We start from the raw sequence: 26,399 nt of genomic DNA on the forward strand, positions 1-26,399 counted from the left end.
CACATCCAGCTCTGGTTCTTAACCACTCAACTACACTGCCACTCTAGCATTAGGACCCGGGGCAAGGGACAGCAACATGCTTAATAGCTGTTCACATGCTAATGGAAATTAAGGCTTGGAGAAGTTAAGTCATCTGCCCAAAGTAGCACAGATAAGACATTTGAGAGATTAAGTACAATCATGAGCAAAGGCACAGAGCTGTTAAAGGAGACTATTCAAGAAACAAAAAGAATCCAGTTTAACCAGGTATAGCAAAGAAGAAATGCTAGAGAATAAGGCTGGAAGATCATATTAGGACAATGTGAAGGTATTAGTCATTAAATAAATACTTACTGAGCACCAACTACATGCCAGAAACAGTGCTAAACTCTAGACAAGGGTGATCAAGGCAAAGTCCTCATACAGATTGCAGTCTATCTGGGGAGGCAAAGTAGTAGAGAAAAATTAGTCTGGTGAATAGCTTGGGGCCAAGCAGAAAGTGCTATGGGAACACAGGGAGATGACATCCAATTCAAGGTGGGGGGGGGGGTCCAGGAAGAGTGCCTCAGCTAAGTGATGTCTCAGGTGAAATTGTAGAGCTTTGCTGGAAAAGAGAAAATACCGTGCATATAGGAACTTGCAAGTACATAGCTGAAAATGGCAGGAAAGTAACAAGAGCCAGCTCCAGAAGGGGCTGTGTACTAACTAACCATGTCAAGGAACTTGGGACTTTAAACGGAAGGCCTTGTAAGTCACCTATGTTAGAAAGCCCCTTTAAATTAAAGGAGGAATAACTGAAAGGAGGAGGAAGAGACCAAAAGCAGACAGACACTTAGAAAGTAGAAGAGAAGGACATGTGAAAATGAGGGAGAGAGAGAAGCAAAGCCAGATCTGACATAAACAGAAAAATCAGGGCTTGATGACTAACTAACTGGATACAGGAGATGAGAACCTTGGATGGTTGGAAACAAAGGTTTTAGTTTTGGACACATAAATTTGAAGTACCTTGGTACACAAAAGTGGAAAATGACATGTAGGAAAAGACACTGTCAAAAGTATGAAAAAACAAACCACTGACTGGGAGAAAATATTTGCAAAAGACATATCTGATAAAGACTGTTACCCAAAATACACAAAGAACTCTTAAAACTCAGTAAGAAAACAAACATGCCAATTAAAAAATGGGCTAAAGACCTTAACAGACATCTCATCTCATCAGATTTACAGATGGCAAAGGAGCATATGAAAAGATGCTCCACATCATTAGTCATCAGGGAAATGCAAATTAAAACAAAAATAAGATACCACTACACACCTATTAGAATGGCAAAACCCAGAACACTGACAACATGCTGGTGGCCATGTGGAGCAACAGGAATTCTCATGCACTGCTGGTGGAATGCAAAATGCTACAGCCTCTTGGAAGGCAGCATGGCAGCTGATTACAAATACAAACTAAACATATTCTTACCATAAGATCCAGCTATCATTCAAAGGAGCTGAAACCTTATGTCCACACAAAAACCTGCACACAGATGTTTACAGCAGCTTTATTCATAATTGCCCAAACGTGGCAGCAACCAAGATGTCCCTTGGTAGATGAGTAGATAAATAAACTTATACATCCAGAGAATGGAATACTCAGTGCTAAAAAGAACTGAGCTATCAAGCTATGAAAAGACATGGAGGAAACAAATGCATATGACTAAACGAAAGACACCAATGTGAAAAGGGTACATACTGTATGATTCCGATTATGTAACACCCTGTAAAGGGCAAAACTATGGAGACGGTAAAAAGAGGTTAGGGAGGAGGAAGGGATGAATAGATAGATGACAGAGGATATTTAAGGCAGTGAAACTATTCCGTGTGATACTACGATTGTGGATACACATTATTATACATTTGTCAAAACTCATAATACACAACACCAAAAGTGAACCATAACGTAAACATGGACTTTGGGTGATAATGTGTCAGTGTAGGTACATCAGTTGTAACAAATGTATCACTCTGGTGGAAGATGTTGATAATGGGGGAGGTTATGCATGAGTAGGGCACAATATATGGGAAATCTTTGTACCTTCTGCTCAATTTTGCTGTGTATCTAAAACTGCTCTGAAAAATAAAGTCATTAAAAAAAAATGACCTGCAGGCAAAAGAATACATGGGGCTAGGTTTCGGCAAGCAAAGAAATCTGAGTGTCATAAGAATACATAAGCAGTAAGTCAGGAAATATGTACTGAGTGTTACACACTGAGGATATAGGAATAAAAACCCACAATCCCTGCCCTTTTGCAGCAGATGCTCTAGTAAAAGTCATGGAAAATCAAATGGCTTAAAATGCATTAGAAAATCTCTATTTAAAAGAAAACATTAAGGGTGCTTATTAGAGAGGAAAAAATTATACCCAGTTGTTTTTTGAGGGGAGGGAAGGAAGGGGGGAAGTCTGAGGTTTTCATATATTGATTTTGTTTGGAGTCAGGTCTAGACCAAAAATATCCAGAACTTAAACACTTTATAAGGTGTCTATGGAAATTTCATAATTATAACTAAAAGTCTGTAACAGATCTCCTTAAACCAAGAAAAACCTCCAATTTCTAAAAATCAAGTAAATCAACTGCTTTAAAATACAATCTAAGTGGTTGTTTTACAAAGTTACTAAACTTACTTTGTTACTTTCTTCATTTAAGACCTATTTCCAAAACACTGTGTAAGCTGAAAACAAAATCTTATTATTACATCACTGTTGCCATAGCTATATGTTTCCTTTTTATCTCCAATTAATTTTAGCCTAATCATAATATTCTTTTTAATTACAGATATTAAAAAATATTGCTCTACATCAATTTTGTAAGAATTTCCCAAAGCTTCAAGGGAATATATCACACTAAATTGATATAAATTTCAGAATTTGTACTTTGTGAAATACTTATCCTGAAAAGTTCCTTATCTATTAATTATACTGTATTTCAGTTCAAAATATTATTAAAATGTTACTAGATTATGCTGGGAAGATGCCAAGAGGGGTCATTTAAAGCAATTCTGTAATACATATAAATAAAATATTTTGGCAAAGTCAACTTTAGGATTGCAACTAATTATTCCAGATCACAAGTTTACATCTTTAATTTCCAGGGCAAAAAACCCCACAAAATTTGTATAATCCACTTAAGATCAAAATCTACTTGTCACAAAGTTCTCCTAATAGCTAACCAAAATCCTCTCCTCCACAGTTTGAGCCAAGATCTCCCGATAAACCTACCAGACCACCACAGTACACTCTGCTCTTCAGTAACGTCCAAAAGAGATGGTGACACCATAGACACTTCAAACTCAAAGACTCACTGTTTGAAACTTTTCCAAGTCAGTAAACTCAAGTCCTTGGAAGTGAATTTGATTTTTTAAATTCCAGACCACATAATCCCTTACTATAGACATTTCCCAATGCCATCATCTCCAAATGCCTGGACATTTACCATCTAAACTTCGTCTTCATTTTTAAGAACTAATGAAATACACTAAAAGAAAAACCCAAGCACTAAAAGTTTATAACGTGATTTCACATATTCTGGCCTATGCACTTCCAACATACCCAACATGCCAAGATAATCTCGTAAGTTTAGTAGTTACCAAACAAGAAAAGCCTTAGCAGCAAACATTTACTGAGCTCACTGGGCCTGCCACTGCTCTAAGCCCTTCGCCTACTAACATCTCATCAACTCTCCCAACAATCCTACGAGGTAGGTACTGTCATTACACCCATTTTGCAGATAAGGAAAATGAGGCCGGAAAGGTTAAGTATCTTGCCCAAGGTCACTAACCGGTGGGGGAGGGCTGAAACCAAAAGCAGGCAGTCTTACTTCAGAGTCCGTGTTTCCAACAATCAACTGCTGAAAAGAGTTAACAATTTACCCTTGACAGCCGCTTATCAAAGAATGGTAAATATTCAACTGCTAGAAATGGGCAGTCCGATCACTGTCCTACATCCGTGCTCATGGCTTCTATGACTTTGACAAATCAGCTACACCATCTGATTTTCCGAACACACGAACTGGACTTCTCTGAATGTCAGAGCAAACAAATTCTGAATCTTTCCAGGAACGGGAAAAGAAAAACCTACGCAACGCTGTAGCCCAGATTATCCACATTCCTAAATTACAAATCTGGGAGTCGAGAAAGCCCCCAAACGAAGCGACAAATGAAGCCGAGAAAAACCAAGATTTACAATAAGAAGCTGAAGCCTCCCTGGCAAGGGGTTCACGCGATCTCCTCTCTAACGACATAAACAAGGGAGGAGACTGCATTCTTCCCACCGCACAATGACGGCTCAGGCCGGAGCCGGAGAGAGAACGCGGCGCAACTGGGGACGACCGCTCCCGGGGTCGGGGGCAGGCAGGGGAGGCCAAGGACGGCCGAGTCGCCGCGTCCGCCCCCGGGCCTCGGGGCGGTGCGGGGAGGGGCCGGAGGGAAGGGCCGGCCACTGCCCGCACTCAGCTGACCTCCGCCATGTTGGCCGCACACCCCGGGACCCTTCACAACAAAGGCCGGCACCGGGGCGCGGGGCGCGCCGGACGCCTCCCCAAGCCGGGCCCGCCTCCCCGGCGCGCGGGGGCCGGGCCGCGCGGCGAGGAGGCCCTTCCCCGCCCTCGCCGGGCCACGCGGGGCCGACCCCCGCCGCGGGCCTGCCGGGCCCGGGGCGCCGGGGGCGGGGGCGAGCCGGCTCGCGGCTGCGGGCAGGGCCGGGCAGGGGAGGGGCGGGGGGCGGCGCTCGGCCGGGCGGCCCGGCTCCGGCCGAGACAAAGGCGCCCGGCGCCGGGGGCTGCCCGCGCCCCCGCCCCGGAGGCGCGACCCGGCCCGGCCCGGCCGCCCTCCCCGCCTGCCGCCATTACCGGGCCTGGGAGTCCTCCTCCCGCGGAGCCCCTCGCGGCCGGCTCCTCCCTCCAGGCCGGGCCCCACTTACCTGTGGGCGGAGAGCGCGCCTCGGACCCCGGTCCTGGCTCAAACGCGCTCCGTCGCCGCCGCCAACCCCCGCCACCGCGGGCCGCGCCACCGCCTCTTCCCCGTGCCGACACCGACGGGACTCCCTGGGCCGCCGCTGCCGCCGCTCGAGAGCGCGCCCCGCAACGGCCGCCCCGGCTACCCCCTGGCCGCCGCCGCCGCCGCCGCCGTTTCGCGCGTCCTCGAGCCCGCCGCGCGCTCCCGCTAAATACCACACACTGCGGCGGCCGCCATGAGGAGGCGCGGCACCGCGCGCCGGCGGCCCGGAGGGGGCGGGGCCTCCCGCGGGTGCGCAGGCGCGCAGGCGCAGAGGCGTCCGGCCGGCCGGCGGCGGGTTTCGCGGTCATCGCGGGTGCCGGGCTCCCGGAGTGGCGGTTGGCCTCCGGGCTGCTGGGCTACCGTTGCTGCGACTGAACACCTCGCGCCCAGCAAACACTGGCACATCCTGCTCTTGCCCGCAGCCGTCCCCGCCCGGGGTGACGTGGGCACTCGCCTCCCGCGTCAGGGACCTTAGTTGCGCGCCCCCCGCGAGGCTTTGTTCCGCGACCCGCGGGGTCGTCCCGCGCCGCGGCCCGGCTGTCACACAGCGCCGCCTCCGGCCCTTCCCAACTCCACTTTCCCCCACAAAAAAAGAAACCGCGTGCCTTGGCCACCGACCGGGGACTCCACCTCTAAAGGGGAAGAGGACCGAGCCCTTTCTTTAGGTTTGCGCCGCTCTTCTAAAAGCGGAACGAGTTTTAAAAGCTTATTTTCGCTGAAAAGTGGGTAGTGGGAAGCACCCCCTTTCCCTTGTCCTCACTCGTCTGGGAGCTTTATGAGACTCTGGGTTTTCTTTACATAAAAAATAAAAGGAAAATACCATTCACGATTCTTGACAAGGCATATACCTGAACAAATGCCAGTGTCAGGCATTTACAAACTTTGGACTTCATGTGAGACCCTCCATAAAAATTAGTATTACGCTTGAAAACAAACGGGTACTTTTTATATGAGATTTTAGAAACCATCCAGGGAATAGTCTCCCACTATGTCCAAGCTCCCTACCAATAGAAAATCTTTTTTAGATGGGAAGGTTTTATGCCAGCACTGCACTGAGAACACTCAAAAGTTTCTGCCTGAAAGTGAAAGGCACACGAAGTTATGTTATGTACTAATGCAAGCTGCCAGTTTCCAGTTTCCCCCAACAAATTTGTAGACTGTGTCTGTATTGATACTTCTGCATCTGCTCTCAACCTAATACTTTGCGTATTGTGGCTGCTCTCTTCCGCCTGAACCATTAGCTCAGTTTCTTGAGATTGGGAAAGTAAAAAACCACGTGTTCTTAACCTCAACCTATGCTACTAATATACTGCTAAAAGCTGGTCCCCAAAGCCCAGGTCAGTTGAAGAACTTGGGCGAGTTACATAGGTCCCTGCAGTTATTGGTGATGTTATTCGTTTCTTCAACAATAGCCACTACTTACAGAAGAAATCCGACAAGTACTATCATACTCTGTGCTTGGTTTCGCATGGAGCTTACCTAGTGAAGAAGCCATTCATTTACCCCTTCTTCCACACAATGCTAGGTTCTGCAAATGCAGAGCCACCAAACTAGGCATGCATTCATAGAGTAGATATAATCTAGTGGGGGACACAATCAGTCTCACAAATCTATCACTACGATTGTGAAAAAATGCTAAAAGGGTGGCAGGGGAAAGGTGCCTGATGCTAAGAAGTTGTATGACAGACCAGGTATATGACAGATGACTGACTAAAGAACCTGACGATTAGAAGGAATTAACCTGCTTGTGGGGGTTGGGGTGGGGAGTGGTGGAAAGTCGAGGACTTGAGTAAGGGGAAAGGCATTTCTGAGGAAAGCCTTGCATAGTAGTAGAAGCCTGCCGGATTCTAAGAACTGAAAAAAATCTCCACTGCATTTTTTTTTCCCTTGTGGAGATGGGAAGGGACTAGGAAGGCACAAGGCACATGGATGTGATGTAGACAATGATGCTGAAGAAATCAATAGGGTTCAGAAAGTGTTGGGCTTTGTGGTCCAATGTACCCAATGTAACGGACAACAAACACTTCTCAGTCTGGTGAGTCCAAGAAAGGATTCACTGAGGAATAAATTTAATAAATTGGAACTGAGCCTTGGCTAAAGGGTAGGAGTTGTCCAGAGGAAGATGGAAGTCTTTCCAAGCCAAGGAAACATATGAAACAGACAATCACAAAAGAAAATGGCTGTGTCCAAGACACTGTACAGGGAGGTAGAGTTTGGTTGAGGAGACTGGCCAAAATGAGCAAAGGCTGACCAGGGAAAACACTTTTGTTTAGGCAAGAAATGAAGGCCTGAGCCAAAGAGATGGCAAAGACATGTTGAGGAGGGTCTTGGGGGGACAGAGCTGGACTGGAATCAATTGGATTTAGGGAGGGTAGGATGTGAAGAAGATCAAAGAGCTGATGCTGATGAAAATGACAAAGATATGGTAGAAATAGGGTTAGTGGCCATTTTTAAGCATCTCTGTGCCAGGCACATGCATTACCTCATCACTCTTCACTGCCCATTGGAAATATGAGGTAACGGAGGCACAAAGAGTTCAAATAACTTGCCAAAGGTCACACAGCTGCTAAGTGACAGAGCCAGCATTCAAACCCAAGCCCAGCTTCTGATGCTCTCCCCTCAGGCCTATTCTGAGATTTCTAGCTTGGCAAATGGTGATGAACAGGGAGTGCATGAGAAAGATAAATTCTTGTTTTGGAGGCATTAGGTGTGAAGAACCTGGAGCAGGCAAAAAGCAGCTGGAAATAGGACCTACAAGGAGTTGCAGGTTACTCTACACAGCCCTGCCCCACCCTACCCCACCCCCATTTGGGGTGGGGCACAGGTGTGTGTTTCTAGCAGATTCTCTGGAATGAGATAATAGGGCGTAGTAGGTGAATTAATAAGGAAAACCAAGAAGGGTTCTTTTTCAGCAATCATTTTGAGGCGGTCAATTTCAATTCAATTAAGGCAAAACTCGCCATTAGAAGATGGAATATAATACATATTTAAGATATAAGATGGAACTCAAACCAAATAAAAAAGGCAGACACAAAGCAAACGTATGGCATATACAAAAGTACAGATTTAACATAGTGATGTCACACCTCACCAGTTAAGTTCTAAACTCCACCCATAAACAAAAAAAAAATAAATGTGATCAATACTACAAAGTCACGGCGGTAATCAAAACAGGAGGCTATTGGCTGTTGGCAAAACAGATGTATGGATCAATGGAATAGAATAGAGAGCCTAGAAATAAACCCACACGTCCACAGTCAGTTAATTTTCAATTAAGAAGGTAAGAATATATGGTGGAGAAAAGACAGTCTCTTCAGCAAGTGGCGTTGGGAAAGCTGCACAGCTGCATGTAAATCAATGAAGTTAGAACACACCCTCACACCATACCCAAAAATAAACTCAAAATGGCTTAAAGACTTAAATGTAAGACCTGACACCATAAAACTCCTAGAAGAGAGCATAGGCAAAACATTCTCTAAGACAATTTGTACCACTGTTTTCTTAGGTCAGTCTCCCATGGCAGTAGAAATAAAAGCAAAAATAAACAAATGGGACATAATCAAACTTATACACTTTCGCATAGCAAAGGAAACTATAAACAAAATGAAAAGACAACCTATGGACTGGGAGAAAATATTTGTCAAGGAAGCAACCAGCAAGGGATTAATTTCCAAAATATACAGACAGCTCATACAACTCAGTAACAACAACAAAAACAACCAAAAAATGGGCAGAAGACGTAAATAATCATTTCTCCAAAGAAGACATACAGATGGCTAATAGGCAAATGAAAAGATGATCGTCACTTATTATTAGAGAAATGCAAATCAAAACCATAATCAGGTATCACCTCAGAATGCCATCATTAAAAATTATACAAATAAATGCTGGAGAGGGTGTGGAGAAAAGGAACCTTCCTACACTGTTGGTGGGAATGTAATTTGGTGCAGTCACTTTGGAGAACGGTATGGAGATTACTTAAAAAACTAAAAATAGAATTGCCATATGATCCAGCAACCCCACTCCTGGGCATATATCCAGAGAAAAAGTCTAACTCGACAAGATATGCGCACCCAATGTTCACAGCAGCACTATTTACAATAGCCAAGACATGGAAACAGCCTAAATGTCCTTCAACAGATGACTGGATAAAGAAGCTGTGGTATATATATACACACTGGAATACTACTCCACCATAAAAAAGGAATGAAACAATGTCATTTGCTGCAACATTGATGGACCTAGAGATTATCATACTAAGTAAAGTAAGTCAGAAAGAGAAAGACAAATACCGTGTGATATCACGTATATGTGGAATCTAAAATATGATACAAATGAACTTATTTACAAAACAGGAACAGACTCACAGACATAGAAAACAAACTTATGGTTACCAAAGGGGAAAAGGGATAGGGAAGGGATAAATTAGACATTTGGGATTAGCAGGTACAGACTACTGTATATAAAATGGATAAACAACAAGGTCCTACTGGGAACTCTACTCAATATCCTGTAATAAACCATAATGGAAAAGAATTTTTAAAAAATAAGTGTAATCAAAATTACCCTTGGTGGGGAGGGTATAGCTCCGTGGTAGAGTGCATGCCTAGCATGCATGAGGTCTTGGGTTCAATCCCCAGTACCTCCGTTAAAAAAATAAATAAATCTAATTACCTCCCCTCCAAAGAAAGTTTTTTTAAAAATTACCCCTGAAAATCCTTTGAATTGCCCTTAATTGCACATTGTGTTGTGGCAATTAAAGTTCCAAACATCATGCTTTGCCAAAATCAAATTTTGGCCCCCTCATATCCCCAGCCTTTCTCCCGGTTCGACTGTTAATATCCATTTATCAACAGCACTTTGTACATCTGAAAATGACAGTACCTCCTTTGGCCCGGTGCTGGAGTACCTTATAAACTGGTGGATTCTTTTAAGCTGCAGGGGTGCCCAGGACAAAGCGGTCCCTGGAGATGCCACACACTGGTTTCGAAGTGTTGGAGCTTTTACGTCACCACTCAGAAGGAACTTCTTTTTCTGGAATTCTCCAACTTGCTTTTCTTGGCTTGGTAGGAGCCTGCTCTCCTGTACAGACAGTCAAAACTGCTTCTTCCTTCTCCCGTTTCCTTTTTATACAAAACTAGCTCATTAGATTAACTTCATCATCACTCATCTTACCTAGATTCGGGAGGGGCTTGATCTGATCTGGTTCATTCCTAGTGAAGGTATGATTGGCTGATAGGTATGGGTGGGACACAAACACCCTACAATAAATTGTAAACATTTGAAGGAAAATAGTCCCACTGTGAAGTAACTGGGCACCCTTTTCTGAATAGGGAAGCAACTCTGCTTCCATGACAGTTAATCTATAGAAAATCATTTTGTAAACTCTAAAGCCAATCCAAATAGTGTTCTACTTGATGGGATTTCAGGATGAGAGCCAAATATTTTCAGGCCATATGGGGAAGGCATTTCAGGGTGGGGAGCCTTCCCAGTCCCCTCAAGTCACATCAAATGGCAATTTCATCTACTCCAGTGGACCATAAAGTGCTAACCCTGTATCTGGCCCACAGTAAATGCTCCAGTGATAGTAAGTGACATTACTTTCCTCTTTCCTATTTATGAATAAAGCTGGCACTGGTGATAGTATCTATATTTTGGGATCTTACACAAATTCATAGTAACTTGATATTTAATATAGGTCAGATACCAACTCATTGACATCTTCTCAAATACAACTGTTCTTTCCATGGTGCCTGGTGAGATTTTACCAAGAGACGGAGTAGGAGCAAGTGAAATAAGTAGAAAGTGTTTTGACTTACTGCACTGGTCCATAATTTTTAATAAGTGAGTCATGTTCAAAATTGGGTATTATTATTTCTTTCACATGGAAATTTGCTAAAACTACACACATAGACCTACATTCTTCCTGTCTCCCACATTCTCTTACATGATTATTTTCAACTATTCTATAAATTAAGAGTACTCAGACCCACCTATCTAGCTAGATCTTTGGGCACACCAGTGTACTTAATTTAAGAAACATGAATAAAAGATAAATCTCAGATATATAAAACTCTAAACTCCAAATTGTTCCTCCAATACAGCAGTACAATGCAATGCTACAGTAACTTTCCAAATACTCCCCAGGCCTCAAAGCTTTAGTCCCACAAGCACCAGCCTCCCTCCTCCAGTCACCAGTGCCCTTTTTCCAAAGCACAAATCTCATCTTTGTTAAGTCCCTCTCCTGCTGTTGCTCTAATTGGTAGCTTTCTGTATGGGTCTCTGAAATCCTTGAGTTTTTGGGAGGCCCATTTCTCAAATTTCTCTTCTGTCAAGCCTCTACCAGTTCACTGACTCATTTGATGAATGTGTTATTGGTGTTCAGGGCACACTGGCAGTCCTCTATGCAGTAAAAGCAAGTTGTCCTTTGCATGGAGTACATGCAATCCCAGATAACGCTGTCAACATTGGCAAAACCAGTTAATACGGCACAGATGATTTGCAAGTGTCTAATGTCAATACAATTTTTTTATAACAGACCACTTCATAAGACCAAACCCATCATGCCCAGATCACTGATGGACTGTGTCTCCAGGCAATCAGAAGTATCTCTTGCCCAGGAAACTATCTTCTTGTATGTTAGACCATTAATATCCATTTATCATTCAGCTGAGGTGGATAGTGCTGAAGATATATTAGCATGCCTTTCCAAGCTTAGCTCTGCTGTTAGCCAAACCAAGAGACTTTTCTTGGCCTGAAACAGACAGGGAAGCGCTCCTCCCTCCCAAATACTAGATTCCTATCAGCTTTGCAAAGGAAAGCAGGTCCCCAACATGTCAGACATGCCTGAAGCAGAGCAAAAACAATGTTTCCTTTATCAGACACACCTGTTGACAGTCATTCACAGTCTGGGGTTGGTGAATGTCCTAAGCAGTATCCAAGACAAATTCTGCTGAACAAGGTCAGGAGGAAATTGGAGATACAGCATGAAGACCCAAAAACGTGATAGGGACTAACCGCAGAAAGTTCCTCAAAGCCCAAATGCTCAGAAAATGCATTCGCCCACAACTGGTTTTTCCTTGAATTTAATCTATTTCCTCAGGAAAAAGGGTATATACTAGGCACAAAATTTAACAAGAAGCTAGAAAATGATTCAGGTTTTTATGTACCTGGTAGTCTGTGGGGATAGGTGATGTTAAAAATAATGACTTTCCAAATGTTGGTCTTAAATCAATGAAATGCAATTAGTATCCATCCAATGCTTTTGATACAATTCCTCCCCCTGCCACATCTGCCACCTACAAACACACATACTCATTTCTATGGATGCAACCCTTTTCTTTATAGTCATTAGAAGTTAGTCTTCAAAAAAATTCTATGTTGAGTTCCTGTTTTGTGCTAAGTAGTATACTAAGCCCTGTGCAGGGAGGGGCACGGCGGAGTCACCATTATGTCTCCATCAAGGCCATGGAGAGCCCTCAAAATTTTGTAGAGCAAATGAGGAAATACTTGACAAGGACCATGTCCTAAAAACATCTGGCTGTCTACAGGTTTTTTTTTTTTTTTTTTTTTTTGTGGGAGGAGGTAATTAAGCTTATTTATTTACCTTTTTTTTTTTTTTTGATGAAGGTACTGGGGATTGAACCCAGGACCTCGTGCATGCTAGGCATGCACTCTACCACTGAGCTATTCCCTCCCCAGTTTTTTTCTTTTATATCTTTTTATTAATTATTAGAAGACATTTGTTCCATCTTTCTTGGAAGAACTAGCATTTATTGAACTCCTAACCTGTACTTAAATTTACAGGTTATTGACTTTAACAACACATATGAAAGGAGCATCCTACAGATGAGGAAACTGAAACTCAGAAAGGATAAGTAACTTTTCCAAGGGCACGGAGAAATGAGTGGTGGAGTGAAAGCTGACAGCCAGGCCTGCCAGTCTGCAAAGCCTCTGCTCTTTTTTTTTTTTTTTTTCAATTGAAATATAGTCAGTTACAATGTGTCCATTTCTGGTATATAGCATAATGTCCCAATCATGCATATATATACATATATTCATTTTCATATTGTTTTTCAATAAGGTTATTACAAGATATTGAATATGGTTAAAAGCCTCCACTCTTTGCTCTATGCCTGGGTGTTTCAACTCAGGTACACTGATCTATAAGAGTTTACATGTGAATTCCTCTCCAGAGCTGATGAGTTGATGAGAACTTTTAAATTCAGGATTTTCATTTTAATAGTTTTAGAATAATTAACAAAAGTATATGTTATGTTATCTGGACAACTACCTCCCACTGTCTATATTAATTTAAAAATGTAGGTGTTTGTGTAACATTAAGGTATAGGTGTAATTCCTGGAAGCACTGAAGTTGCAAAGGGCTATTAGGAGGGGTGGCCCAGCTGAAGATGCAGGAAAGGACAGGGAGATGTATTTTCATTTGAATTACTTTTAATCACATATATTGTATTACTTTTATAATTAAAAACAATAAAAGCAGTAAAGTCTTTAAGAGACAAAATCTGTGAATTCTTGGCTTGAGTACTAAATTAATGGCCCCAGGCAAGTTTTGCCTCAGTTTCCCCATCTGTAGTAACCAACTTCTCTTCTAGTGTGATTGTGAAAATGAAATGAGTTAATCCATGTAAAACATTTAGAACAGGCCCTGGCTTGAGTAGACAGAACAAACCAGAAGGGGGCTGGAAGTTGGAGACTGTGGTAGACAGAATAACGTCCCCCCCAAAAAAAGGTCCACAACCCTCCCCCCCAACCTGTGAATGTATTACCTTGCATGGCAAAAAGGACTTTGCATATGTGATTGAGCTAAAGATCTTGAGATGAGATTATCCTGGACTGTCCTGGTGCATCCAGTGTAGTCACAGGGTCTTTGTAAGGGAAAGAGGGAAGCAGGAGGATCTGGCAGAAGGAGGTGTGAGTTGAGGGGGAAGGTATAGCTCAGCTGTGAAGTGTGCGCTCATGCACGGGGTCCTGGGTTCAATCCCCAGTACCTCAATTAAAAAAAATAAATAAATAGGGGGAGGGTATAGCTCAGTGGGAGAGTGCATGCCTAGCCTGTGCGAGGTCCTGGGTTCAATCCCTAGTACTTCTATTAAAAATAAATCGAATTACCTCCCCCTCAACATACATACATACATACATAAATAAAATTTAATGGATAAGTAAGGAAATAAACCTAATTAAGCCACCACCACCACCAAGGGAAAAAAAAATTTAAAAAGTTGTGAGGTTGGAAGAGGAGGTCAGGGTGGAGCCAGGAGCCAGGAAATGCAGGCAGCCTCCAGAAAGCCGGAAAGGCAAGGAAACAGATCCACCTCTGGAACCAGTCCTGCCAACGCCTTGACTTTAGCCCAGTGAGACTGATTTTTGACGTCTTGACATCTTGAACTGTCAGAGAATACATTTATGTTGTATTCAGCCATCATGTGTGTGCTAAATTGTTGCAGCAGCCATAGGAAATGGGCAGAAATGGGCGTAGATGCAAAAGGAGGAAAAGCCCTCAGTCGATCTGGATTTAAAGAGAAGTGAGGGTCCATCGAGGATGGTGCGCTTTCAAATATCACAGAACATCTGGAAACAAAGCAAAAGGGTCCCTGGGCAACTCTAGCGACAGAGTGGGGGCGGAGGATGCCTGCCTCATTTGGTTCTTTGAAGATGGAAGAGGCCATCCAGGCATGTTGAGAATGTTTGCACGCAGACGGCCTCACGGCTTTTGGATCCCTCCAGGCTGGCGAAAGAAAGCAAATACGTGTCTGCTAATATTTTAGTGACACTGTCCCTGCACATTTGAACACTTGATTCTTAGTACTTGCCTCTTTGGTCATCAATAAGAAACAGCTTCTGGCTGTTCATTTCTTAGTCAACAGAAGCACTGATTAACCCAGCCGACTTTCCAGCACGTCTGTATGTGTATTACAGACACATTTCTTTTCTTTCCCGTTCTTTCTTTCTTTTAATAAAAATGTAGCCCTCAGAGGTATCCTGAAAAAAGCACTCAGCCTTACAACATTTCAGATTTAATGAGCCAAGAATTCTATTTTTTCCTTGTTACACAGAACAATAACTCTTAAGAGCTTAAATTTTCAAAGCACTTCACAAGCATTTAATTAATCCTCTCCGCTGCCAGGGAGAAGGAAACTGATATTCATAGTATCTCACCCTGACATCCTTTAATTTGGCAGGACATCCGCTGGCTTCGAAAAAGCGTCTGTACCACCAAGGTTATTTGGGCCACTGTCGCTTAATCAGTGAATGATTACCTAACGAAACCTGGTAACCGGAGTGGTTTAAATCGCCATCTCATGAGGGCTAGATGGGGCAGGGGGAGTTGCTCTGAGCCTGGAAGAGAAATGGCCATGATTCCCTCAGCGAAATGACAAAGCTCGTCTGTACCGAACCTGCGAGATGGGGCTTGTGATTAAGGCCCATTAACGGTTGCAAGAGGGCCTGATTCACTCCTGGAACTGGGGCATGATGAGTATCAAGAGGCCCTTCTCAGACCTGGGCTCTCCGGAGGCCCCGGGGACAATCAGCAGTTGAATTTCACTGTGCTCTTGGCTTAGCCTCGCGGACGCGTGGGAAGCTCTAGGAAGCCCTACTTTTCTCTCTATTCAGACCTGCTTCCTGAAGGTTTCGCTAATACAGACCAGCCCAGCATCCTCGCAGACTGAGCCGGACTCTCGGCAGCCGCCCCCGGGGGCGTGGCCTTTCCCTCCCCAGCCTCCCACCAGACCCGCTCCAGTGACTTAAGTTTGCTTAGTGAATCTCTGCCACTGCGGAATCCTGTCGGATCCCGTTTTCAATTCAAGGAACCAAAACGCAAGAAATGCCTTCTGAGTGCCTGGCACAAATGCCAAATCTTGGCTAGATAAGGTCCCAGACCTTAAGAACTTCGGTCTTAAGAAGATAAATAACCAAGTAACTAGGACACAGTACAGTAACAAAGGTGCCAACAGGATGTTACTGAGGGAGGAGGCACGAGGAGAAGGGCAGAGAAGGGACAATACCATTTGTGGGGGAGGGAGGGATCACCGGAAGACTTTTAATACAATGGTATTTAATGTGGCCCTTACAGGATATGATTTGAGTGAGCATAAGGGGAATGGGTGATATCATGATAAATAAGAAATATGGGGAGAGGGTATAGCTCAGGGGGAGAGGGTATAGCTCAGGGGTAGAGCACGTGCTTAGCGTGCACAGGGTCCTGGGTTCAATCCCCAGTACCTCTATTAAGATTAAAAAAAAAGAAGAAAAAGAAGAAATATATATTTTGGTCTTTGTTCCTAACAGAAGCTCTTGTTCCAGACCCTTCCATTTCTTGCCCTATGTACCTCTCCATCTAGCTGTTCCTTCGTATTCTTTATAATCATAAAATAAGCTGGTAGTGGAAAGTAAAGCACTTTCCCAAGTTCTATGAGCTGTTTTAGCAAATTGTCAAACCTGAAAGGAGGGGGTTGTGGGAGCTTCCAACTTTGTAATCAAGTCGGACAGAAGTGTGAGTACGTGGAGGATCCAGTACGTGGGACCAGAATCTGAGTGAGGGCAGTCTTGTGGGACTGTGCCCTTCAGCCTGCCAGGCCGATGCGGACTCCAGGTAGACAGTGTCAGGACAGGGTTGCACTGTGGGACACCAAGCTGGGTCTGGAGAGTCGAACAGGTTGTTGGTGTAGAAAAATCCCACAACTTTGGAGTCAAAAGTATTGGGAGTAAAAATAATCCAGAGGGTATTCCAGACCAAAGGAACATGCAGGGTGAGTAGGGAAACAGAAACCCAGCGGGGCCCTGGAGGAGATGCAACTGGTCAGCAAGTTTGAATCAGGTTGTAGAGATTTATGAGCAATAAACATTTATGGGTGTTTTGTCCCAACTTAGATGATTCTTGCACCACTGTCAGAATATTCTCTAGATCCACATATCATCTTTACTCTTCTTCATATTATTCTTAAACCAATTCACTGTTTATTGTTTAAATGTAATGAATACTGTACACCAGGGGTCAGCAAATGGCCCCACAGACCAAATCTAGCTCACCATCTGTTCTTTTTTTTTTCATGGAGGGGCTGGGGATTGAACCCTGGACCTTGTGCATGCTAAGCATGTGCTCTACCACTGAGCTATTACCCACCCCGCCCCAACCATCTGTTCTTGTATGGCCCACCAGCTAAGAGTAGTTTTTGCATTTCTAAATGGTTGGAAAACATCAAAAGAAGAGTAATATTTAATGACAGGTACAAATGATATGAAATCCAAATTTTAGTGTCCATTAAAAGGGTTTTTTTTTGACACAACCTATCCCCATTCATTTACATGTGGCCCATGGTTGTTTTGTGCTATAATAGAGTTGAACAGTTGTGACATAGACTATACATGGCCCACCCAGCCTAAAATATCTCTGGCCCTTTATAGAAAAGATTTGCCAATCTCAGATCTAGAATAAATGTGTTAACAAACAAACAAAAGAATAAATGTGTTAACATATATGTTTGGAAATCCAGTCATTTGTCATAAATGAAAAACAACTGGAATAAATTATTTAAAAATAAAAGTAACACCAGAGGTACACACTCCAGTAACTTACCTTGGCAAAGCACTGATTTGCTGAGTATCTACTTTGCGCCAGGCACTTTTTGCTAAGTATCTTTATATGGGGTGGTAATGATAGCAGCTGTGGTGTAGCTCCTGGTCTAATGTGAACAAGAATAAGAACTCTATGTACATTATCTCATTTAATCCTCAAGACATCTGATTGGAAATAATGCTATTCCCCTTTTGGTATCTCCAAAACTCAGGTTCATAGAAGTGAAACTCCTTGCCCAGGGTCACATCAGTTATAAATGACAGATTTAGGATTTCATCTCAGGTCTTGAGAATTCAAGCCTATTGTGGGTTAAAATTTGAAACACCATCATCTCACACATTGTAAGACCTGGGAGGCCAGGCTGAAAATCTGTAACCAGGAAGACCCCTTGAAAGTTTTTGAGCCGGGGGAGTAACATCCTCAGAGCCCTGCTGCACGAGGATTAATCTGGGCATTCTGAGCAGGAAGTAGTGGACCTGGTAACCTGGAGGCAGAAAGACCAATTCACAGGCTCTCATAATAGCTCAGTGACACTGTCATGGTGGTAAAACCCAAAGGGCTTAGTGGTGAAATGGATGTGTGTGTTGGGGAAGAGGGAGGGGTCAGAGAGCCTGAAGTTTTGAATCTTGGTGATTACGGGATGCTGAGCAGATTGGAGAAGGAGGGCTAAATATAGACATGGCAGGCTGAGTGGCCCCTGGGGTATCCAGCCGGAGAGGTGCAGCAGACAGGAGGAAAATTGGGAGTGGAACTTAAGAGTGTGCATTGGGCTATCATCTACCTAGAAAGGATGGCTCAAATCACAGAAGCCAATGAGAGTTTCAAGGACAAGAGCGTACAGAGAAAGCAAAGGGCATTAGGGAATGTCCGTGTTCTGAGAGAGGAAGGAAGGGGAGGAGCCAGCAGAGGAGTGAGATAAAAAGTGCAGGTGGGGGGAGGGGCACTAATGAGGCTCCATGACCCATAACTAGAGGGACGACCACTAGGAGGAAAGGGGAGTTGTGAGAATGCCTGGGGTCTGCGTACTTCTGTGACCAGAGAAAATAAGAGAGACAGAATTGAGAGAAAATGGTGAAAGATTCAAAGACCCAAGAGAAGCAAGAAGTGACAGTTAAAGGAAGAAAAAGCAAGGAGGAAGATTAGCCTTTGCAAGGAAGCAAGACCCATCCCGGTCATTGTGATGGCTTAAAAATATATCCACAAATAATACTTTCTTTTAAAAAGTGGAGCTTAGTCTCCCAACCCTTCAGTGTGGGTTGGACTTGGTGACTCATTTCTAACAAATAAAATAAGACAAAAGTGATGATGTGTCAGTTTCAAGAGAAATCACAAAAAGGCATTTTGCCTTCCTTCTTTTCTTTCTCTCTTTTGGATCACTTGCTCCAGGGAATCCAGCCAGTTTGTCATGAGAACACTCAAGTGACCCTCTAGAGAAGTCCACATGGTGAGCAACCAGAGCTGGTCACCAGCGGCCAGCGTGGAACTGAGGCCTCCAGCCAACAGCCTTGTGAATGGACTGTCTTGGAAGGGATCCTCCAGCCCCAGTCAAGCCTTCAGATGATGGCAGCCCCAGCCAGCCGACAGCTTGACTGCAAACTCATGAGACCCTGAGTCAGAACCACAGAGCTAAGCCACTCCCAAATTCCAGATCCACAGAAACTGTTTAATAATCTATGATTGTTGTTTTTAGCTGCTAAATTTGGGGTAATTTGATATAAGTCAATAAGTAAGTCATAAAGTCAACAATAGGAGCCTTCTGACCAGGAACAACTAGGGTTTCCTCTTTTTCCTAGAATATCTTAGAAATTTAAAACCTAGAGAGACTTCAAGGACTCCAATTCCAATTCTCCAGAGTGGGGAAGGGTTGAGCTTACACAAAGGGCAGCCCTTACACTAAGACCGCAAAGCAAAACGTCTCTGCCCAGCTGCAAACCCCTTCCTTCTCAATGCATTTGCCTGTCCACTCACCCAACAAAAGCCAATTAAGCCCCTCCTCCATCTAGGCACTGGTAAAGCAGCCTTGAGCAAGACAGACCAGTTCTCTGGAGTTTACCTTTTAATGGGGAAAGGCAGTTTTGATACAAGTAAGCACATAAATAATTCCAGACAACATTAGGTGTTATGGAGAAAATAAAACAAGGTGATGGGGAGATTGACTAGATGGGGGAGTGCAATTATTGGTAAGGAGTAAGCAATAGGACTGTCCCCAAAATTGTAGGGGCCAGACCAAGAATTTAAACAGAGGCTCCAGACACATGTCTAAGTATTTAAAAAGTATGATCAAACTAACAGACTGTTAATGAGAATATGTTCTGTTCTCCTACAAGGACAGATACACTCTCATAAAGACCCGGAATACCATAATACCATGTTCAAACTTCAAATCTGTGGACTTCCCAGAGTTCACGCTGGAACCTGGCAGCACGGGGAAACAGTTTGACCTTTAACTCTCCTCCTGACCTTCTTTACCATGCTCCCGTGCCCAACCCTGTCCCGTGCATTAAGGGGCCTCTCCCCTGGGCTCGGGTGGCACTGCAGCACAGTGTCCCAGCTTTGGCCCCACCCCCTCCCAAACATGCATAAGCAGTGTTCTCTGTGGTTCCCTCCACCTTCTGGAGGCAAAAGTGCACATGGTCTTGGGAGCAGTCCCAGGGCCCTTGAACAGAGATTCCAAGATGCAGGTAGCTGAAGTGTGACTAGAAGTGGGGCTCTGGGTGGGCACCTCTCTCTGGGACCTTAGACTTCTGACTCCCTAGGGGCGTGGCCAGAGGAGGGTCTGAGCTGGTCTGTTACAGGTAGTCTATCAGTTTCCTATTGCTGCTGAAATGACCACAAACTTAGTGGTTTAAAACAATGCAAATGTATTATCTTATAATTCTGTAGGTTGGAAATCTGGTAGGACCTCAGAGGACTAAAATCAAGGTGTGAAACAGCCATGCTTCTTTCTGGAGGCTCCAGGGGAGAACCCGCGTCCTTGCTCACTCAGGTTGTTGAGCAAGTGTTCGAACACTTCAAATCTTTCCTCCTTTCTCATCCATCTCATTCACTAACCCACGTCGTTCCTGTACTTACTTCTATTTTTAAGGATTTTGTGATTAAATTAAGCCCACCCAGAAAATACAGGATAACCTTCCCATTTCAAGGTCAGCTGATTAGCAATGTAATTCCATCTACAATCTTAATTTCCTTTTGCCATATAATGTAATATCGTCACAGATTCAGGGGATTAAGATGTGGACATCTTTGGCGAGGGGCAGTCGTCTCCCTTCTTCAGGTGGCAGTCCTAAGGGATAGCTTCTCTGAGAGGGTGATTGAGAAGTGAGATCTGAACAGTGCAAAGGAGTCAGCCATGAGAAAATCTGGGGCCGTGCTGTTCAATATGGAGGCCACAGTGGCTATTTAAATAGGAATTAATGAAAATTAAGTCAAATAAAGAATGTATTCCTTGGTCACGCTAGCCACATTTCCAGTATGCGATAGTCACATTTTGCTTCACTGCTACTGTATAAGATGGCACTAATAATAGAACATTTTCATCATCCCAGAAAGTTCTTTTTAAAAAAAAAAATTGGGGGGGGGGATAGAATGCAGGGATGGGTAATTAGGTTTTTTTAAATTTATTTTTAATGGAGGTACTGGGAATTGAATCCAGGACCTCATGTATACTAAGCACACGCTCTACCACTGAGCTATATCTCCCCCACCTGAAGGGTCTATTGAACAGAGCTGATCCAGAGGAAATGAATTCCAGGCAGAGGGAAAGGGACAAGCAGAGGTCCTGGGAAGGACACAATCCCATTGGACTACAGACAGGTGTTACACACACTAGAACAGAAGCCTGACAGCTCTGTATTTCTTCTGACTCACAGAATCACAGATTGATCATAGACAATTAGCATGGGAAATGGCTTTGAAGACCCCGGTTCCCCTTATCCCCACCAATACAGCACTTACTTCAAGACAGCTTGGATGCACCCCAAGTTCTCCTAACTCTCGGCTGATTGTTCCTTCCCTGACACCTCATCGCCTTCCCTACCAGGAAGGCCACCTCTCTGCCAATCCATCTTCTCCCTTCTTTCAAGAGCCAATTTAAAGAGGGCACTTTCAAAGACTCTTTCCCAGCTTTGTTGTGAAGGAGCAGAGCCTCCAGGAACACACTTTGGCCAGCATCCCGTCCTTTTTGTTCTCTGTTAAGTGTCTGTATGTCTTGTCCCTGCAACCAAATTGCACAGGGACTGTGACTTCTCTGTGTTTGCTTTCCCCATAGCAGACAGCGAAGGTGATTGAAAAGTTTTTAGTGAGGAAAAGAAGGAAGGAAGGATGGAAGGAAGGGAAGGTATGACGGAGGATAGAAGGATACAGGACTTAATGGCAGAATCCTAACAGTAATGTCAGACTGATTGGTGATGTGAAAAATGTCTCTGTTTAATTTGTGATGTTGCAACCTGAGGTGAAAGCGGGTTGTTAGAAGTTGTGACCGGGGCTGTGTGGGAACTCTAGCACCTTCACACCTACCTTTAAAGAACACTCCCTCTTCTTTGATTTGTTTTAGGCAAACTCCCTTAGAATAAGTATCTGTTTCTTGTCCCCTTTGAGTTTACGCTTTCTAGACTCCTTGAAGGGAAGTTTTAGGATGAAAAGAGACTAGAAATAGAAAACCAGTGATCATTGTTAGAGATCGCTTTAAGAGTTTCTAGAATTTAAAAGGCTCCAATTTGTAGATAATTCCTTGGTCTGCTCTCTTTTGGTGGCTGAATGTTCCAACTAAAATGATTTCCTAAACACAAAGAGAAAAAAGTACTGAATTTCCTTCTCTAACTAATAATGCAAACTTCTCCTGCCCAACCTCACCTGGTAGAATTCAATTTAGTGGAAAAGCACAGGATATGTATGTGAAAATGGATTTGGATGTTCAGTCCCCAGCAGACTGCTAAATGGCCCAGAAAAGTGAGATATTCATGGAGTGGAGAACTGAGTTTTTGCCACTGATCCTAGACACTTGGTGCTTGGGGGGTCACGGGTGATTGTCAGATTTCTAGACATCCTTCGCCAGCTTTATCAGTTTTGAAAGCCCCGAAGGCCATGAGAGGGGACATCTGGGGCTGAGCCATGAAGTGAAAGCCTGGCAGGTAGACGTCTTATTAAGTAAGTCATTCAGCAGCTTCCAAATAATTTTTGTGTGATTCTATAATTTGTGCTAACTATAGCGTTTTTTCTTTTGTTTTTTTTTTTCTTTTCTTGGAAAGAGTATAAGATCTGAATGTTCACATTTTTTTTTTCTGGGTATTCAGGAACAAGGCAGGACGTTATGCATCTGGCACCCTTCAGGACCTTGTTGTTATGGCAACGGGGACAGGCAAGCCTAGATTTCCCTGACACTGAGGGCCCCAAAGTCAATATAAGGATGCGCATCTGTGAAACCCAGGTGGTGAAGGAAAAAGCAAATAAATATCGGCCCCTCCTGCTCCCTGGCTGGAGCCCCGCACAAAAGAGCCTATTAAACTAATTGACGCAGGCCCTCCTGGGGAGCTGACAGAGCTCCCAGCAGGGTTAGGTTTCTCCAACTCACTCCGTAGCCGGGATCTCAGATGTCTTCCCTCCATCTCAGCAAAGCTGGGTCACAGGGGCCCCACGGAGAGGGGGCAGAGCCAGGGCCAGGGAGGCGAAGACCCCTGCGGCCTGCCCACTGAGGGCTGTCCTTCCCTTGGAGTCTCCCCACCTGTGAAGTGGAGGTGTCCCCCCAGAAACACCTTTCCAGCTCTCATCCTGTGCACAGAGGCCAATCTTTACCGAAAAAAATGAAAAGGCCCTGGGAGACGTACTAGTTACTGGACATCCACCCTGTGTCGGCCACATAACACGAACTCACCTAATCTTCACAACTCCGGTAGGGTCTCCCCACTTTATAAACAAGGAAAAGAAAGTTCGGGAAGTGTAACCAGCCCAGCCGAGGTCGTTACAGGCAGGCAGTGGTGCAGCTGGCCTTCACACCGAGGTCTGTCTGAGTCTGAAGTCCATTTCTTCACACCCCTCTGCCTCCCTGTCGCCTTTTATTTCTTTGCCACTTTCCAGGACAAGTGACAGAGCCTGGCGGAGCTGCTGGAGGGACTGAGAAAGCCGTCCCGCCTCCCTGAGGCCCTCAGCGTCCTGCCGTGTCTACACAGCTCACAGGTCTTGTTCCCTGGGCTGCGGCCCCTCTTGGCTTGACTGTGAATGTGGGTTGAAGCCCTCTTTGGGCCCCACGCTGTACTGAGCTCCTCCTGCCTCCCTCATTACCACCCCATGGAAGAGGCACCACTGTGGTCCCCACGTTACAGAGGACAGAGCAGCCCTAGAGAGGCTAGGTAACCATTGGAGGCTGCAGCTAGATTGGGATGGGAGCCCGGGTGGCCTCACCCATGAGGCCGCACTCTGCCCTTGGCTGAGTCCATCCCTCTAGCACTGTGCACGCTCCGCTATCCGGGCGGGGTCAGCTATTAAAAAGGCCAGACTCAGGAGCGGAGGGTCTGGTGTCAGTTCTTTTGCTCCGGAGTCGTGTCCCAGAGGCCCAGGCTGCGGGGCAGAGGCCATGGCTTTCTGCTGCTCCATGAGGACCCACTGAAAACTAGGTTTTTAATTGACTTTGGCTGAATGTCCCCCTTATTCACATGGATGACCTGAAGCCTGGGACACTAGAACCAGGAGGTGCCCCTTTGAGCTGCTGTATTTCCACGTTGGTTGTGTGACCCAGAACCCTGCTTTAAACCCTCTGGTGGCTTCTCATCACACCAGAGGACAGTCCCAACTCCTGCCCGACAGCGTCTGGCCCTTGCCTGCCTCTCTTACCCTGGACCTTCATGTGACTCTGTAAATCTGGCCTCAGCTTGTTTATCACCTCCTCAAAGAGCCCTTTATTAATTTATTTTCTGACTACCCTGCCCTCCACAACCAAGGAGCACACGGTAAATATTTGATCTATTTGAATGTACTGCTACTTATTGGTTATGATTCCCATTGATTAACTCAAAGCATCAGGAAAAGTAGAACCCTTCTACTGGGAGACAATTGTCTCTGGGTCTCTTAAATAAAACAGGATGTTTTAAAGATGTCTGGGTAGTGAACGGTCTTTGAAGAGAGGCGTGGTGCCTCTGTCCAGAGCAAAGAGCAGCCTTGGAAGATAGAATGCTTTGCTCTGGAGCAAATGGGCTCAGTGCCCATTATAAGGGATCTGGATTCCCGAATACATGCAGAGTCCCCATCCTGTAATGCAGCCCACTGTAAGTGCGCGTACCGCCTGGTCCCCTTCACCTCTCCCTGTGGGGACTGGGGCTTGGGAAACTGGCACAAGAAAATGCTGGGACTCGGCTGCTGCTCTTGCTGTGAGTAATCCCTTCCTTTGCCTCTGACCCAGGAATCTCCTGTCTTCTGCCAACATCCGTGGAACTGTGGCTGGATGAAGAGTTAGCTCCCAAGAAATGTGATGTTCCAAGTTTGACTCAGGCGATGCAGCTTCGATTCACTCATTCTCTCAGCATCCAGACACAGCACAGAACGGCCTGAAACTCTCTGCTATTTCTGGGGTATAAAAAAAATGGCCAGGGGGTTTATTTAGAAGCTGTCATAATACTAACATTCTAAGGGAAGCCCACTAGCATTGCAGTGTATTATAAGCTTTGCAGTACAAAGACGTTACCAATTTTGTATCTTCCTCAGAAGAAAAGGAGAGTGAGGTTTATCAAGGACCTCAAGCTATCTTTTTGTGCATTTGCGTTGGCCAATATCACTGCCCTGTCCAGGGCCGTGGGCAGCACCATGGGGGTCCTCTTCTGTAGTCCTGATGGAGCAAACGTGGCTGTTTCCACATTAATTACATGTATATTGTTATAACTGTTTACTATTAGCTGTATGACTTTACGATAAAAATGATTTTAAATGCTAAAAATTAAATGCAATTCACTATAATGGCAAAAATAAGATCCACCATTGAATAAAGAGAAAGAAAATTTTTGAGTCATAAACACATTGAATGTTGGTCCTTCTCCTTCCGCTGTTTTATAAAGAGATTAGTTTCTTGTGTATGTAGTCGAGGGGAAGGTGTCAATAACTGGCCTGAAAAACTAAAATTAAAGAGAAGTTCTTTGAAAATTCATTCACTCATTTAAAAAATGTATTGTTTTCCTATTACTAAGCTCAGCAGGGACTAGCAAAAGTATGAGCTCTCATTCCCTAATCCTTAAGGAGTTTACTATCTCATGAGGGACATGACCAGAACACAGATAAATTGAATAATTTAAATAACCCCAGAGGTGAGTTCTGCCATAGATGAGTCAGAATTTCCATGTAGGGGGCACACCTCAAAGGAGGAGGCAGCATTTAGCCTGGACCCAAGGCTGGGTGTGGAGGGACCATGCATATGGGAGGGGCACAGGGGCATGGGTGCTGTGCACATGAGTCTGTCCTGGGAGGAGGGGAGCTACCTCTGGATACAGAGGTGGAGTCACATTGGGTTTGAATACCTAAGAAATTTGGACTCTGTTGATTATTACCATGCTCCTGTGTGTGGGACCAAATTTCCAAATAGAGAAGGAAGGCCATACAAGAGTGATGAATGGAAGAATGGGGAAATGTTAGAGGGCTTAAGGTCCTGGTGAAGGAAAAGGCAAATGCAGAAGAAAGGGAATGGGGCTGACTGGAGGTCAGAGCATCTAGGAAGTGACTCCACCTTGGAAAAACTGCTCCCCTTGGTTTGGCTGCTCACCTTGAAAGTCAATCCTTGAGTGACAAGTGCTGGTATGAAAGGAAA

The 26,399-nt window shown here is 44.6% G+C and overlaps 1 protein-coding gene and 1 long non-coding RNA gene across 3 annotated transcripts in view; one reads left to right on the forward strand and one right to left on the reverse strand.

Moving 5' to 3' along the window:
- SIAH1 (siah E3 ubiquitin protein ligase 1) overlaps positions 1-5,576 on the reverse strand; it is a 25,964-nt gene extending 20,388 nt beyond the window's left edge. The window contains exons 1-2 of one of the 2 annotated variants that reach the window (XM_032486259.1): positions 4,943-5,061; positions 334-417 (exon numbers count right to left, since the gene is read on the reverse strand). Coding sequence is in view for 1 of the 2 variants with exons in the window: in XM_032486258.1 (XP_032342149.1) it covers positions 4,943-5,327 (385 nt within the window). In the remaining variant the exon portion in view is untranslated. Of the gene's footprint in view, positions 1-333; positions 418-4,942 lie in introns of both variants that reach the window. The other variant, XM_032486258.1, reaches the window with a different exon arrangement.
- On the forward strand, positions 3,660-25,565 carry LOC116665740. The gene is made up of 4 exons (XR_004322391.1): positions 3,660-3,722; positions 19,004-19,061; positions 23,690-23,788; positions 25,008-25,565. It is a non-coding gene; the product is annotated as an uncharacterized LOC116665740 (long non-coding RNA).
- Positions 25,566-26,399: the final 834 nt, after the last annotated feature.

This window comes from Camelus ferus, chromosome 9 (genome assembly GCF_009834535.1).
Source record: "Camelus ferus isolate YT-003-E chromosome 9, BCGSAC_Cfer_1.0, whole genome shotgun sequence".
In the NCBI taxonomy this organism is placed as follows: Eukaryota; Metazoa; Chordata; class Mammalia; order Artiodactyla; family Camelidae; genus Camelus; species Camelus ferus.